The sequence below is a fragment of the Heterodontus francisci genome, chromosome 10 (assembly GCF_036365525.1).
Source record: "Heterodontus francisci isolate sHetFra1 chromosome 10, sHetFra1.hap1, whole genome shotgun sequence".
In the NCBI taxonomy this organism is placed as follows: Eukaryota; Metazoa; Chordata; class Chondrichthyes; order Heterodontiformes; family Heterodontidae; genus Heterodontus; species Heterodontus francisci.
The window spans coordinates 13,090,421-13,107,794 of NC_090380.1; the positions used below are offsets into that span (position 1 = coordinate 13,090,421).

General features: G+C 46.7%; 1 protein-coding gene across 2 annotated transcripts in view; it reads right to left on the reverse strand.

Moving 5' to 3' along the window:
- Positions 1-17,374, reverse strand: part of phex (phosphate regulating endopeptidase homolog, X-linked) — a 183,949-nt gene that overhangs the window by 147,670 nt on the left and 18,905 nt on the right. For both annotated transcript variants that reach the window (XM_068040120.1, XM_068040119.1), the window contains exon 2: positions 11,005-11,070. In XM_068040120.1, coding sequence (XP_067896221.1) covers positions 11,005-11,070 — 66 coding nt within the window. The remainder of the gene's footprint in view (positions 1-11,004; positions 11,071-17,374) is intronic.

Consider the following 17,374-nt stretch of genomic DNA (forward strand, 5'->3'; position numbering starts at 1 on the left):
ATAATAAGACCTAGAGTCAGTAATATGCCTAAGTTGGAGCATGGAGGGCAACCCAGTAGCTGCAAATTGATCATGGAAGAACCCAGTTTGTACAGTGGAAGAGTCCCTTCTCCTTGTAATGTCCAAGAGTAAGGAAGATTCAGCCAAGATCAGTCTGCATTTATAGCTGATTTTCCATCCATCACAAATCTGTTTGGGCTAGATATTTCACACTGCACCATCCCATGTAAACCCAAGATCTAACCATTAGTGTATGGTAAAGGTTGTTAGCCATGTTTATAGCTGTGTAGGGTTTGTGTGGGATTACAACTTGTGCTGTTTCTCAGTCTGTAGAGTTTGGTTGTGATCTAGTCAAGTGCTTGTGTTTGTTACAATCTCTTCTTAACACCAAGGTTCTGATCTACCTCAGCCTTGCTGTCCTTTGCCCAAAAATAACCTCATTAGATCTCAACTGGTGTTGGCAGACGCCAGCAGAGAGCATCAATCTATTGAAAGTATAGGTGGTCTGATTAGCAAGTTTGCAGACGACACTAAGATTGGTGGAGTAGCAGATAGTGAAGGGGACTGTCAGAGAATACAGCAGAATATAGATAGACTGGAGAGTTGGGCAGAGAAATGGCAGATGGAGTTCAATCAGGGCAAATGCGAGGTGATGCATTTTGGAAGATCCAATTCAAGAGTGAACTATACAGTAAATGGAAAATTCCTGGGGAAAATTGATGTACAGAGAGATTTGGGTGTTCAGGTCCATTGTTCCCTGAAGGTGGCAACGCAGGTCAATAGAGTGGTCAAGAAGGCATACGGCATGCTTTCTTTCATTGGACGGGGTATTGAGTACAAGAGTTGGCAGGTCATGTTACAGTTGTATAGGACTTTGGTTCGGCCACATTTGGAATACTGCGTGCAGTTCTGGTCGCCACATTACCAAAAGGATGTGGATGCTTTGGAGAGGGTGCAGAGGAGGTTCACCAGGGATGTTGCCTGGTATGGAGGGCGCTAGCTATGAAGAGAAGTTGAGTAGATTAGGATTATTTTCATTAGAAAGACGGAGGTTGAGGGGGGACCTGATTGAGGTGTACAAAATCATGAGAGGTATAGACAGGGTGGATAGCAAGAAGCTTTTTCCCTCGAGTGGGGGATTCAATTACAAGGGGACACGAGTTCAAAGTGAAAGGGGAAAAGTTTAGGGGGGATATGCATGGAAAGTTCTTTACGCAGAGGGTGGTGGGTGCCTGGAACGCATTGCCAGCGGAGGTGGTAAACGAGGGCACGATAGCGTCTTTTAAGATGTACCCAGACAGATACATGAATGGGCAGGAAGTAAAGAGATACAGACCCTTAGAAAATAGGCGACAGGTTTAGATAGAGGATTTGGATCGGCGCAGGCTTGGAGGGCCAAAGGGCCTGTTCCTGTGCTGAAATTTTCTTTTCTTTTTCTTTTCTGAAACAAAGGGCCACCGCAGCACACGCTCAACTTGCTCGCCATTGTATCCAAATGGAACAAGGAGACTGAGGAAGAGGTACTCTGACAGCTACTAAATGTGGACAGCAGCAGAGAAGGACGAGGCAGAGTCACCCTGTAGCTTCCAGAATCATACTGGGCATTATGTTCAGCAGTCTGTCACAATATGAAGGATCAGAAGCTCAACTGGATGTGACCGAGAATATGTCAAAGAACCTAAGGGACCAGAGGCACACATGGTCAGCACACAGCCCAAAGGCAAGGTCAAAGGGCATAAATTCAAGCTTCTCATTGGGAAACAGGGATATACTAACAAGGCACTGGAATGACTCAGGATCACATACACAGTGCTAGCACTAAGATCCCACATGCAAGGCCTGGAAGAATCAGTCCAAACTTATAAATTGGTGTTGAAAGAGAAATGGTGCTGATTAAACACCTGGTTCAACTCAACCCGCAGATCTTTGGACACATGGGGCAGGACATCTCATGGGGTAGTGGGATCCGGAGTGCAGGATTTGTTTCCTTTTCTTCCCTCCTCTGCTGCCACTCTACCTCATCATTGTGGTGTTTGGATGCATAGTATAATGCAGCTTCATGGACAAGTTGTCGCTATTTTGAACGATTGGTAGCAAGCTCCTCCCAGTCATCAATGTCAATGCTGCCACACTTCAAAGAGAGCTTCAGAGTGTCTTTGAAGTGTTTTCTTTGTCCTCCCTTGGAATGCTGGCCATTTGAGAGTTGAGAAAACAGGGCCTGGCAGTTTTCAGCCTTCCGGATACAGTGTCCAGTCCATTGAAGTTGATTTTGCAGGAGTTTTGCCTGAATGCTTGCGGAGCTGGTTTCAAGAAGGACACTAGCGTTTGTTCGATGGTCCTCCCATTGAATCCGGAAGATACAGCGGAGGCATTGCTGATGGAATTCCTCTAACACTCTTATGTGTTGCTGATACACAGTCCAGCTCTCACTGCTGTACAGGAGTGTGGTGACAACAACTGCTCTGTACACTAGGACTTTTGTTGACTTGCGGAGGTCATTTTTACCAAACACTCGCTGCCGTAGTTTGCAGAAGGTTGAGCTGGCACAGCTGATCCGGTGTTGGATCTCCACGTCAATGGTGGCCTTTTGAGAGAGGAGGCTGCCAAGGGATGGGAAGTGCTCAATATATTCCAGAGTCTCTCCTTCAACATATATGGGAGGTGGAATATTTGGCTGACCAGGTGTGGGTTGATATACAAGTTTTTTTTGGCCACATTCAAGGACAGGCCGAGTCTCTTGTCTGCAGAATTGAAAAGATCGAGAGCAGCTTGCAAATCTGGTGCAGAGTGGGCAACGACACTGCAGTCATCGCAAACTGTAGATCATGTATGTCTATGGTGGTCAGTTTAGTTTGGCACGGAGGCGACTGAGGTTAAAGAGTTTTCCATCTAGGTGGTGTTTAATACTCATACCAGAGGGTAGCTGAACTTTCACAAGGTGAATAGTCACTGTCAGGTCGTTTGTTAATAGTATGGGGGCTATCACACAGCCCTGCTTGATCCCGGTCTGGATTTTGAAGGCATCTGTTTCATATCTCCCACTCAAGACAGTTGCAGTCATATCATTATGGAGTAATTACAGGATTGTGAAGAAGTTTTGTGGATATCCAAATCTTTGGAGCACAATTCACAGAACCTCATGATTTACTGAGTCAAATGCTTTGGTCAGGTTGATGAATACAATGAAGAATCCCGGGTGTTGTTCTCGACATTTTTCCTGGATTTGTCAGGCAACAAAGACCACAACAAACAGCAGTCCCCTGACCACATCCTGAACAGCATTGAGAATCCACTACTCTCCAAGTGCAAGGAACCTGCCAGTCACTGGTAAAGCCACTGATTGGAATTTGGAGCTACCCCAAAGTCATGTGAAGTGAAGGTACAGAACGGCCAATCTGAGCGTTCAGTGAAGAAAGAGTCAGCTGGAGAGGTGGCAATCTTGATCACCAGCTCTCCGACCCTTTAACATCACCCCAGCAGTCCTGGAGCTTTCCTGCAGGGTGAAGAGGGTGTGGTCTGGGGCTCTTCCTCATAAATGGAACCAGGGCTGGAATATGTGGCAATCCTGAGGATGGACTGGGATAGCACACTCTTGTGTGTTGCACATGTTTAGTGTGTGGGCAGAGGGGAAACGAGGAAACTTGGCCTGAATTAGTCACATGTCAGTAACAGGCAAGCTCGTAGAATATACAATTCAAGACAAAATTAGTCAGCATTTAAAAATACATGAATTAATCAAAGACCACCAGCATGGAGATGTTAAAGACAAGTGTGTTGGGCGTTCACTGTATATATGGACGATTTGGACTTGGACATAGGAAGTACTGTGTTTGGCAAATGGCACAGAGGAGTGTGAGAGACCTTGGGAAGACATAGACAGGTTAGTGGAATGGACAGACAGGTGGCAGATGCAATTTAATATGGATATAAGGGTAAGGTAATACATATTGGGAGAAAAGGAAACAAGAAATAGGAAGCTACACTGAAGGGTGTGAACGAACAGAGATCCCTAGGGTCTCGAATACCCTGAAGTGTGAGTGTAGGCAGATAAAGCCATAACATAGAATGACAGTATTCTGGGATTTAATAGAGAAGAGTAAAGTAGTAAGGATAAATTTATATGTTAGGCCACAGATAGTGCAGTCTCCAGTGTCCCATTATAGAAAGGACATTACAGTGTACAACAGAAGGATGATGCCAGGGATGGGAAACTATTGTTATGAGGAGAGCCTTTTAAAAACAATTTGTCATGGGATGTGTGTGTTGCTGGCAAGCCAGCATTTATTGCCCATACCTAATTGCCCTTGAGAAGGTGGTGGTGAGCCAACGCTGCAGTCCATGTGGTGCGGGTACAATTAACAGTGCTGTTATAGGGTCGGAGTTTCAGGACTTTGACCCAATGACAGTGAAGCAATGGCAATATATTTTGAAGTCAGGATGGTGTGTGACTTTGAGGCCAACTTTCAGGTTATAGTGCTCCCATGTGCTTGCTGCCCATGTTCTTCTATGTGGTAGAGGTCACGGGTTTGGAAGGTGCTGTTAAGAAGTCTTGGCAAGTTGCTGCAGTGTATCTTGAAGATGGTATACACTGCTGCCACTGTGTGCCAGTGTTAGAGGGAGTGAATGTTTAATGTGGTAGAGATCCCAATCAAGTGGGCTGCTTTGTCCATGATAGTGTTGAACTTTGAGTGTTGTTGGAGCTGCACTCATTCAGGCAAGGGGACATTATTCCATCACACTCCTGACTTGTGCCATGTAGATGTTGGAAAGGCTTTAGGAAGTCAGGAGGTGAGTTATTTGTCACAGAATTCCCAGCCTCTGACCTGTTCTCATAGACATAGTATGGTTTCTGGTCACTGGTAACTTCCAGGATATACTTGGTGGTGGTGAGTTCAGTGATGGATGTCATTGAACGTTGAGGGGAGATGATCATTGCCTGGCACTTGTGCAGTGCAAATGTTACTTGTCACTTATCAGCCCAAGCCTGGATGTTGTCCAGCTCTTGCTGTATGCAGGCACTGACTTTCCGTATCTGAGGAGTCGTGAATGGTGCTGAACATTGTGCAATCATCAGTGAACATCTCCACTTCTGACCTTATGACAGAGGGAAGGTCATTGATGAAGCAGCTGAAGATGGTTGGGCCTAAAACACTACCCTGAGGAACATCTGCAGTGATGTCCTGGAGCTGAGATGATTGACCTCCAACAACCACAATCATCTTCCTTTGTGCTTGGAATGACTCTACCCAGTAGAGAAGTTTCCCCCCGATTCCCATTGACTCCAGTTTTGCTCAGGCTCCTTGATGCCATACTCAGTCAAATGCTGCCCTGATGTCAAGGGCAGTCACTCTCACCTCACCTCTGGAATTCAACTTCTTTGTCCATGTTTGGACCAAGGCTGTAATGAGGTCTGGAGCCAAGTGCCATGGTGGAACCCAAACTGAGCATCAGTGAGCAGGTTATTGGTGAGTAAGTGCTGCTTGATAGCACTGTTGATGACACCTTCCATCTGCTGATAATTGAGAGTAGACCGATGGGGTGGTAATTGGCTGGATTGGATTTTTGTGCACAGGACATACCTAGGTAATTTTCCACATTGCAGGGTAGATACCAGTGTTGTAGTTGTACTGGAACAGCTTGGCTAGGGGCGTGGCCAGTTCTGGAGCACGTTTTCAGTACTATTACCAGAATGTTGTCAGAGCCTTTGCTGTATCCAGTACGCTCACCTGCTTATCGCCATTACATGGAGTGAAGTGAATTGTCCAAAGACTGGCATCTGTGTTGGTGGGGACCTCAGGAGGAAGCCCAGATGCATCATCTACTTGGCACTTCTGGCTGAAGGTGGTTGCAGATGGTTCAGCTTTATCTTTTGCACTAACGTGCTGGGCTCTGCCATCATAGAACATTGTGATGGTTATGGCTTATCCTCCTCCCATTGGTTGTTTAATTGTCCACCACCATTCATGACTGGATGTGGCAGGACTGCAGAGCTTAGATCTGATCCATTGGTTGTGGGATTATTTAGATCTGTTTATAATACGCTCCTTCAGCAATTTAGCATGCATGTCGTCCTGTGTTGTAGTTTCACCAAGTTGACACCTCATTTTTAGGCACATCTCCTGCACTCATTGAACCAGGGTTTGTCCTCTGGCTTGATGACAATGGTTGAGTCAGTGATATGCTCAGCTATGAGGTTACAGATTGTGTTTGAATACAATTGTGCTGCTGCTGATGGCCCACACATCATGCTCTGTGTGAAGCTGGGACTTAATCTCCACAAGGTCTGTGCGGTGGTCACTCCTACCAGTACTGTCATGGACAGATGCATCTGTGACAGGCAGATTGATGAGGATGAGATCAAGCAGGTTTTCCCCCCTGTTGATTCCCTCACCACCTGCCGCAGACCCAGTCTATCAGCTATGTTCTTAAGGACCTGGCCTGCTTGGTCAGTAATGGTGCTACCAAGCCACTCGTGGTGATGGACATTGAGGTCCCCTATCCAGAGCACATTCTGTCACCCTCAGTGCTTCTTCCCAGTGTTGTTCAACATGGAGGAGTACTGATTGATCAGCTGAGGGAGGGCGGTAGGTTGTAATCAGCAGGAGGTTTCTTACCCATGTTGGACTTAAAGCTATGAGACTTTGTGGGGTCTGGAGTGAATGTTGACGACTCCCAGAACCACCCCCTCTTGACTTTATACCACTGTGCCAGCACTTCTGGTGGGACAGGACAAACCCAGGGATGGGGATGGTGGTGTCTGGGACATTGGCTACAATGACAAACCAGTAGTTTCATGTTCACCATGACTGAAGCTATCTTTTTATTCCCGTTTCAGTCCATCTAATTAACGGAAATTTAAATTCCTCAGCTGTCACTGTTGGATTTGAACTGATATCTATGGATCATTCGGGCAGGGATTACTGCTCCAGAAATACAACCACAATGCTCCCAATAGACACAGGGTCTATTTCTTCTGCAGCAGAGAAGGTTTAGAGGCCATTTACTAGAGGCTTTTTAAATTCTGAAGGGGTTTGAACATAATAAATAAGAAAAGACTAGTTCCTCCAGTTTGAGAGTCAGTGAGAGGGGTCATTAATTTAAAATTGTCGCTGAGTGTGAGAGAGGGGCAGTGGTGAGATTTGTTTGCAAATTGATTTTTGGAGCAACGACAGCTTTGTCACAGGGAGTGGTTGATTCCCCATAGCTCTATCAATCCCAAACTAATCCCACTGCCCCACTCTCTCCCCATAGCCCTGTATCAATCCCAAACTAATCCCACTGCCCCACTCTTTCCCCATAGCCCTGTATCAATCCAAAACTAATCCCACTGCCCCACTCTCTCCCCATAGCCCTGTATCAATCCCAAACTAATCCCACTGCCCCACTCTCTCCCCATAGCCCTGTATCAATCCCAAACTAATCCCACTGCCCCACTCTTTCCCCATAGCCCTGTATCAATCCCAAACTAATCCCACTGCCCCAAACTAATCCCACTGCCCCACTCGCTCCCCATAGCCCTGTATCAATCCCAAACTAATCCTACTGCCCCACTCTCTCCCCATAGCCCTGTATCAATTCCAAACTAATCCTACTGCCCCACTCTCTCCTCATAGCCCTGTATCAATCCCAAACTAATCCCACTGCCCCACTCTCTCCCCATAGCCCTGTATCAATCCCAAACTAATCCCACTGCCCCACTCTCTCCCCATAGCCCTGTATCAATCCCAAACTAATCCCACTGCCCCACTCTCTCCCCATAGCCCTGTATCAATCCCAAACTAATCCCACTGCCCCACTCTTTCCCCATAGCCCTGTATCAATCCCAAACTAATCCCACTGCCCCAAACTAATCCTACTGCCCCACTCTCTCCCCATAGCCCTGTATCAATCCCAAACTAATCCTACTGCCCCACTCTCTCCCCATAGCCCTGTATCAATCCCAAACTAATCCTACTGCCCCACTCTCTCCCCATAGCCCTGTATCAATTCCAAACTAATCCTACTGCCCCACTCTCTCCCCATAGCCCTGTATCAATCCCAAACTAATCCCACTGCCCCACTCTCTCCCCATAGCCCTGTATCAATCCCAAACTAATCCTACTGCCCCACTCTCTCCCCATAACCCTGTATCAATCCCAAACTAATCCCACTGCCCCACTCTCTCCCCATAGCCCTGTATCAATCCCAAACTAATCGCACTGCCCCACTCTCTCCCCATAGCCCTGTATCAATCCCAAACTAATCCCACTGCCCCACTCTCTCCCCAAAACTCTATCAATCCCAAACTAATCCCACTGCCCCACTGTCTCCCCATAGCCCTGTATCAATCCCAAACTAATCCCACTGCCCCACTCTCTCCCCATAGCCCTGTATCAATCCCAAACTAATCCCACTGCCCCACTCTCTCCCCATAGCCCTGTATCAATCCCAAACTAATCCGACTGCCCCACTCTCTCCCCATAGCCCTGTATCAATCCCAAACTAATCCCACTGCCTCATTCTCTCCCCATAGCCCTGTATCTGTCCCAAACTAATCCTACTGCCCCACTCTCTCCCCATAGCCCTGTATCAATCCCAAACTAATCCTACTGCCCCACTCTCTCCCCATAGCCCTGTATCAATTCCAAACTAATCCTACTGCCCCACTCTCTCCCCATAGCCCTGTATCAATCCCAAACTAATCCCACTGCCCCACTCTCTCCCCATAGCCCTGTATCAATCCCAAACTAATCCCACTGCCCCACTCTCTCCCCATAGCCCTGTATCAATCCCAAACTAATCCTACTGCCCCACTCTCTCCCCATAACCCTGTATCAATCCCAAACTAATCCTACTGCCCCACTCTCTCCCCATAGCCCTGTATCAATCCCAAACTAATCCCACTGCCCCACTCTCTCCCCATAGCCCTGTATCAATCCCAAACTAATCCCACTGCCCCACTCTCTCCCCATAGTCCTGTATCAATCCCAAACTAATCCCACTGCCTCATTCTCTCCCCATAGCCCTGTATCAGTCCCAAACTAATCCCACTGCCCCACTCTTTCCCCATAGCCCTGTATCAATCCCAAACTAATCCCAAACTGCCCCACTGTCTCCCCATAGCCCTGTATGAATCTCAAACTAATCCCACTGTCTCATTCTCTCCCCATAGCCCTGTATCAATCCCAAACTAATCCCCCTGCCCCACTCTTTCCCCATAGCCCTGTATCAATCCCAAACTAATCCCACTGCCCTGCTCTCTCCCCATAGCCCTGTATCAATCCCAAACTAATCCCACTGCCCCACTCTTTCCCCATAGCATTGTGTTTTGCATTGATGCAGTGCTATGGGGAGACTGCAGGGCTGTAGAATTAGGTTTGGTTTTTGGTGTGACATAACGGTTTTGTGGTGTGATACCATATGAAGGACAATCTAACTAGAGGAAAACTATTACTGGTCCCAACAAGGAGGTTTTGGGATGAACATGATCCTTGAATGCCGAAAGCACTCGCCCCAACAACTCTGAGCAAAATAACCAAAGCACTGCCAAAAGACAACAGAATCAACATCTTGGTCCCTCAACCTTCATTGCACTAAAACAGTAAGTCACCACAATTGTCTCATGTACCTTCCATCCCTCCTAGACTACCCTCTATGTCTCTTCTGAGCCCCAACCTATCACAGTGGCAGCACAGTGGCGCAGTGGTTAGCACCGCAGCCTCACAGCTCCAGCGACCCGGGTTCAATTCTGGATACTGTCTGTGTGGAGTTTGCAAGTTCTCCCTGTGTCCGCGTGGGTTTCCTCCGGGTACTACAGTTTCCTCCCACATGCCAAAGACCTGCAGGTTGATAGGTTAGTTGGCCATTGTAAATTGCCCCTAGTATAGGTAGGTGGTAGGGAAATATAGGGACAGGTGGGGATGTGGTAGGAATATGGAATTCGTGTCGGATTAGTATAAATGGGTGGTTGATGGTCGGCACAGACACGGTGGGCCGAAGGGCCTGTTTCGGTGCTGTATCTCTAAACTAAACTAAACTCTGCCCCAGTCTATGTCATGGCCCGACTGGTTATTGCTTCAGTACCAGTGATACAATTCAGTGTTGAGCACTGCAGTCAGGAAAAGCTAGGGAGAGAAAGAGAGAGAGAGAAATATCATCTTAGTCTGTGTACTGCATGAACAAGATCAAGGAAACCTATGATGCCACCCACGAAGAGCAGAGTAGGTAGATGGAGAGAATGCTGGACGGACAGGGAATAAGGAGACAAAGACGCAAGAAATTCTGTGAAACTATAGGGCAGTGTCAATCCGTATCTCCTAAACACAGGAGATGTTGCTAAACTACAGGAATATTCAGCGGCTTCCAGGAGCTGCAGCACAGCAACATCCTTGAGACAGAGAAGACCATTCTTGGGTAGATGGTGAACTGTGACATTCACTAACGACAGGAGTATGAGCTGGACATTTTGCCTTGGTACCTACAAAGGGGGAGGGGCAGAGATTAAACTTTTGGTGTATTCTCTCTCACTCTCCCTTTGTCTGCCTGGTTCTCTCTTCCTCTGTGTGGGGGAAAAATTGAGTCGACAAGAAATCTGAGGCTGAAACAGATAGGCAAATGCTTTTTCTCTGGTCAGAGGGAAACTGTGAGGGATACCCAGGCTGAGGAAAGTTCATTGTCAGCTATTTTCAGGGATTCTTAAGCTGTCTAACAAGTCTCACCTGTTGAAAGAGGCAGAGCAACAAACTTTGTTATTTTCCATGTTACTGTATTGTCGGAGGTGTCATCTTTTAGGTGAGATGTTAAGCCGAGGCCCTGTCTGACCATCAGTCTCACAGCTGCCTTCTGAAGTAGCATAGCAAGCCATTTAGCTGCATCAAACTGCTACCAGTGACTTAAGAAGGTGGCAACACCAGGTTCTCTGGGCAACTAGGGACGGGCAATAAATGCTGACCTGCCAGTGACACTTTGTCCTGAGAATGAATTAAAAAAAGTTATTCTACAGAAGGAATAAAAGTTGCTGCTTACCAGCCTCAGTACATTCGGATGTTAGGCAATGCTCCTCAGAGTGTAGACTGATCACTCGTGTCCCAACTGTAATTACGACAGTCACAAAAAAAAAAATCACAGATTTCAGCGCAAACAAAGTGATAAAGTGCGGTCAGTTGTGTTCATTTCTGGAAACAATGGTTTTGTAGGTACTTTGCCTGTGCAGTGTTGAAAATTCAACACAGTTTAACACTGTTCCTGCCCTGTAACCCCTGTCTGCCTCACAGCTGTTGTACAAGCTCTGAGTAGTCTTAAACAAAAATGAATGAAGGTCCAATTGAATCATAGAGTCATTAAAGCACAGGAGGAGGCCATTCAGCCCATCCAGTCCATGCTGATGCTGGCTCTCTGTGGAGGAATCCAGTCAGTCTCATTCGCCCACTCGATCCCTGTAGCCTGCAAATTTATTTCATCCAATTTCCTTTTGGAATCATTGATCATGTCTGCTTCCACCACCCTCGTCGGCAGTGGGTTTCTTTACCATTGTGTTCAGCTGCGGCTTAAGACAGTGTATTCAGTGCGGCATTCAGAAACGGCAACCCTGGTGTCAAATTAGCATTGCATACCGATTGACTCCGTAAATCTGCCTGCTCTCTTTATCAATGATAGAACACCAGGGCCCAATTTTAGCATAGTTAGCTACAAACGAATAGATTGAGGTACCTGAAATCACACGGGGCAGGAAATGAGCAGAAACCTGACGTAACAGATCTCTGCACACTTTCTTTCCCAATTAGTCCCGTTCATGTAAAGCTAGTTTATCGGGCGTGGAATTTATTGGGCATATCACGTGGAAAAGCAAATTATCCTGAAGACACTGCAATCTCATTTCATCTGCTTGCACTCAGTAAGCGAGGCCCCCAGTTTTGGTTTCCGCTGCCGGGAGGCTCAGCACTGTTACTTTGGCCATGACGCCTGAGCTCAAAACCATCTGTGGCAGACGGCATGAAAATTTCCCATATCTAGTGGATGACATGTACAAGATTAGAGGGTAAGAATCTGACATGCAACTGATACAGTCCCTGCACAGCTGCTTCCAAGTTTGGCTTGAGTTTGATTTAGCAATCTCCCTGACAATGGCAACATGGATGGAATGCAGAAATATAAAAATATTATACCAGGAACACATGCTTAAATTTGGGATGCTTAATTAAGGAGCATACTCAGTGCCAACTAGAGTATAAGTAAAATAGGCCTACTTTGAAAAACATGTTACGCAATGTCAATTGTGGCTCAGTTTGTCGCCTCCGAATCCAAAGTTTGTGTGTTCAGGTTCCATTGCAGAGACTTGACCATGTAATCCATATAATCCAGGCTAACACTCCAGTGCAGTACTGAGGAAGCGTTGCACTGTCAGATGCGACGCTAACCCAAGGTCCCGTCTGCCCTCTCAGATGAACATTAAAGATCCCACAAAATTGGAAGCGCAGAGGAGTTTTCCCCGGTGTCCTGGCCAACATATATCCCAAGAACATCACTCAAACAGATTTTCTGATCATTATCTCATGGCTGTTGGTGAGACCTTGCTGTGCGCAAATTGGTGTCACATTTCACTTCATTACAACAGTAACTACGCGTCAAAAAGCATTCAGCTGTGAAGCGCTTTGGTACGTCTTGAGGTTGTGAAAGGCGCTGTTGAAATGCACATCTTTTTTGCTTTACTACACCCTATTGATCAATACCTCATCTATGGAGGCAACTACTCATTCAGGAGAGGCGGAGGTGCAGCCTTTACACAGGGGTTAGTAAACTGGGAAATTTTGCAAACGTGCAATCTGGTGCCAATCGCATCCATTTGTACCAGGCAGATCTCGAAACTATTTAGATTTTCATCACCTGGAGATGCTTAATGTGCCTTTTTAAATATGAAATATTGTCAGAAATAAATGGGTTTCAGTTCAATTGAGACTGCTGAATGGAAGTTGGAGAACATTTGAATCATATAGCACAAAGAGAGGCTATTTGGCCCATCTTCCATGTGCCAACTCTTTGAAACAGCTATCTAATTAGTCCCCACTCCCCTGTTAATTCCCCACCACCCTGTAATTTTTTCCTTTTTAAGTACATAAACCCAGAACATTGAATCATCAGACTCAAAGAGGAGGAATCGCTGGGCAAAAAATACCACAAATAATGCCAGTCAAGTTTCTAATGGGGTCTAGCAGCCACAGTTTGAGACACCACATACAGTAGTCTCGATAAAGAGACACAGTGCCTATAAACCAGTGTATGCTACAGTGCTGACTTTCAAAGCAATCAATAGAGTGTGAAGAAGGGAGTTTGGTAAGTGAGTGAATTTTTAAGGGTTAATCTCTCAAGACTAGCTTTTGTTTTGTTTACATCTAGCAGTTAATTGAAATTGCTATTTCAGTTAAGAGGTAAGTTAGGTTTCCTGCAGTTTCAAACAGGGGTATGTTAACACTCTGTAAATAGTTAATTAGGTAGCTAGCTTAAACTGGTTTCTGAGCTCTAGCAGAGCTGACACAGCATTGTTTTCAAAGTATAAATTCAGAGGATTCTCAGTGCTGCTTTTTTTGAATTCATTCATGGGATGTGGGTGTCGCTGGCCAGGCCAGCATTTATTGCCCATCCCTAATTGCCTTTGAGAAGGTGGTGGTGAGCTGCCTTCTTGAACCGCTGCAGTCCATGTGGGGTAGGTACACTCACAGTGCTGTTAGGGAGTTCCAGGAGTTTGGCCCAGTGACAGCGAAGGAACAGCGATCTAGTTCCAAGTCAGGATGGTGCGTGACTTGGAGAGGAACTTGCAGGTGGTGGTGTTCCCATTCATTTGCTGCCCTTGTCCTTCTAGTTGGTAGAGGTTGTGGGTTTGGAAGGTGCTGTCTAAGGAGCCTTGGTGCATTGCTGCAGTGCATCTTGTAGATGGTACACACTGCTGCCACTGTGCGTTGGTGGTGGAGGGAGTGAATGTTTGTGGATGGGGTGCCAATCAAGTGGGCTGCTTTGTCCTGGATCGTGTTGAGCTTCTTGAGTGTTGTTGGATCTGCATCCATCCAGGCAAGTGGAGAGTATTCCATCACACTCCTGACTTGTGCCATGTAGATGGTGGACAGACTTTGGGGAGTCAGGAGGTGAGTTACTCACCACAGGATTCCTCGCCTCTGACTTGTTCTTGTAGCCACAGTATTTATATGGCTACTCCAGTTCAGTTTCTGGTAGCCCCGAGGATGTTGATAATGGGGAATTCAGCGATGGAATGTCAAGGGGAGATGGGTAAATTCTCTCTTGTTGGAGATGGTCATTGCCTGGCACTTGTGTGGCGCGAATGTTACTTGCCACTTATCAGCCCAAGCCTGGATATTGTCCAAGTCTTGCTGCAGTTTTCCCCCTGATTCCCACTGACTGATGTTTTACTAGGGTTCCTTGATGCCATAGTCGGTTAAATGCTGCCTTGATGTCAAGGGCAGTCACTCTCACCTCACCTGCTTGTCTGCATTGAGTGCTACTGGAGGGCAGATTATTAAGAAGGGAGTTTGGTAATTGAGGGAGTTCAGGAAAGAGGGGAATTATAAATTAAGAAGAAAATAAATTTGAGTGCACAGAGTGTAAAGTGGGAGGTTGGTGTGTGAGGGAGGGGCTTCTTTCTTTCTTTCTTCTACCTTTTTAAAGCCTCCAGTAGCTACCTCTCTCTTCAGTATAGGAGTAGAAGTTGATTGGTGAGTAACTGGTAAGTTATTTTACTTTTCATTATAATAAAAAGTTTTTAAAGTTACATTATGGCAGGTCAGCTTGGCCAAGTTGAATGTACGTCCTGTGGTATGTGGGAAGTCATGGACGCACATGTCCTAGATGAACACATCTGCAGGAAGTGCCACAGGCTGCAGAAGCTTGAGCTCCGGGTTTCGGAGCTCGAGCGGCGGCTGGAGTCACTGTTGTGCATCCACAAGACAGAGGACTAAGTGGATAACACGTTTAGGGAGGTGGTCACACCGCAGGTTAGGAGCATGCAGGCAGAAAAGGAGTGGGTGACCACCAGAGGTCTAAGAGAACCAGGTAGGCAGTGCAGGAGTGCCCTGAGTCTATCTTGCTTGCTAATTGGTTTTCCATTTTGGATATTGGTGAGAGCAATGGTTCCTCGGGGGAGTGCAGTCAGAGCAAAGTTTGTGGCTCCACAGGTGGCTCAGCTGCATAGGAGGGGCGGACAAAGAGTGGAAGAGCAATAGTGATGGATGATTCTATAGTTAGGGGATCAGACAGGCATTTCTGCGGCAGTAAACGTGACTCCAGGATGCTGTGCTGCCTCCCTAGTGCCAGGGTCAAGGATGTCATGGAGCGGCTGCAGGACATCCTTCTGGGGGAGGGTGAACAGCCAGAGGTCGTTGTCCACATTGGTACCATTTACATAGGTAGGAAGGGGGATGAGGTCCTGAAAGTGAGGCAGGTATGGGGATCCAGAATTTAGCTTTGGAGGAGCCTCAGCCAGTGCCCTTATCCAATAGGTACGAAGTTCTTGCTCTCGGTGTGGACAAGGGCACAGACTGCAGGGAGGATGAGCGAACTGACCATAGCACTGTGGTTCAGAGTGCCATTCAAGTGGGGGGATAAAAAAAATGTAGTAGTAATAGGAAATAGCATAGTTAGGGGAATAGATACTGTGCTCTGCAGCAAAGACAGGGAGTCCCGAAGGCTGTGTTACCTACCTGGTGCCAAGGTTACGGGCATCTCTTCTGGGCTGGAAAGGATCTTGGAGTGGGAGGCGGAGGATCCAGTTGTCGTGGTCCATGTAGGTACCAACGACACAGGCTGGACTAGGAAATAGGTTCTGCTGAGGGACTATGAGCAGCTCTGGGCAAAATTAGAAGGCTTTTGATAAAGTCCCACAGAAGAGATTAGCGTGCAAAATTAAAGCACAGGGGATTGGGGGTAAGGTACTGACATGGATAGAGAACTGGTTGGCAGACAGGAAACAAAGAGTAGGAATAAACAGGTCTTTTTCCGAGTGGCAGGCAGTGACTAGTGGGGTACAGCAGGGATCGGTGCTAGGACCCCAGCTATTCACAATATATATTAATGATATAGATGAGGGAATTAAATGTAATATCTCCAAGTTTGCAGATGACACAAAGCTGGGTGGGAGTGTGAGCTGTGAGGAAGATGCAGAGAAGCTCCAGTGTGATTTGGAAAGGTTGAGTGAGTGGGCAAATACATGGCAGATGCAGTATAATGTGGATAAATGTGAGGTTATCCACTTTGGTAGCAAAAACAGAAAGGCAGATTATTATCTGAATGGGGTTAGATTGGGAGAGGGAGAGGTTCAGTGAGACCTGGGTGTCCTTGTGTACCAGTCGCTGAGAGTAAGCATGCAGGTGCAGCAGGCAGTTAAGAAGGCAAATGGTATGCTGGCCTTCATAACGAGAGGATTCGAGTACAGGAGCAAGGATGTCTTACTGCAATTATACAAGGCCTTGGTGAGACCACATCTGGAGTGTTGTGTGCAGTTTTGGTCTCCTTGTCTGAGGAAGGATGTTCTTGCTGTGGAGGGAGTGCAGTGAAGGTTCACCAGACTGATTCCTGGGATGGCAGGACTGATTTATGAAGAGAGATTGGGTCGATTAGGCTTGTATTCGCTAGAGTTTAGAAGAATGAGAGGGGATCTCATAGAACCCTACAAAATTCTAACAGGACTGGACAGACTAGATGCAGGAAGGATGTTCCCGATGGCGGGGGAGTCCAGGACCAGGGGTCACAGTCTAAAGATAAGGGGTAAGCCATTTACGACTGAGATGAGGAGGGATTTCTTCACCCAGAGTGGTGAACCTGTGGAATTCTCTACCACGGAAAGCAGTTGAGGCCAAATCATTAAATATAGTCAAGAAAGAGTTAGATATAGTTCTTAGGGCTAAAGGAATCAAGGGATACGGGGAGAAAGCAGGAACAGGGTACTGAGTTTGGTTGATCAACCATAATCGTATTGAATGGCGATGCAGGCTCGAATTATCGAATGGCCTACTCCTGCTCCTATTTTTCTCTGTTTCTAAATTAAAAAGCAGAACCACAAAGGTAATAATCTCTGGATTACGACCTGAGCCACATGCAAATTGGCGTAGGGTAAATAAGATTAGAGGGGTAAACGCGTGGCTCAAAGAGATTGGTGTGGGAGAAATGGGTTCTGATTCAGGGGGCACTGGCACCAGTACTGGGGAAGGAGAGAGCTGTTTCGTTGGGACGAGCTTCTTTAGAACCATGCTGGGTCCAGTGTCCTGGCGAATCGTATAACGAGGGCTGTAGACAGGACTTTAAACTAATTAGTCGGGGGTGGGGGAGGAAGGTTCAGTTAAAGGGAAGTTTAAAAAACCAAAAAGAAACAAGAGAGCAGATGTGCAGGGTAGTG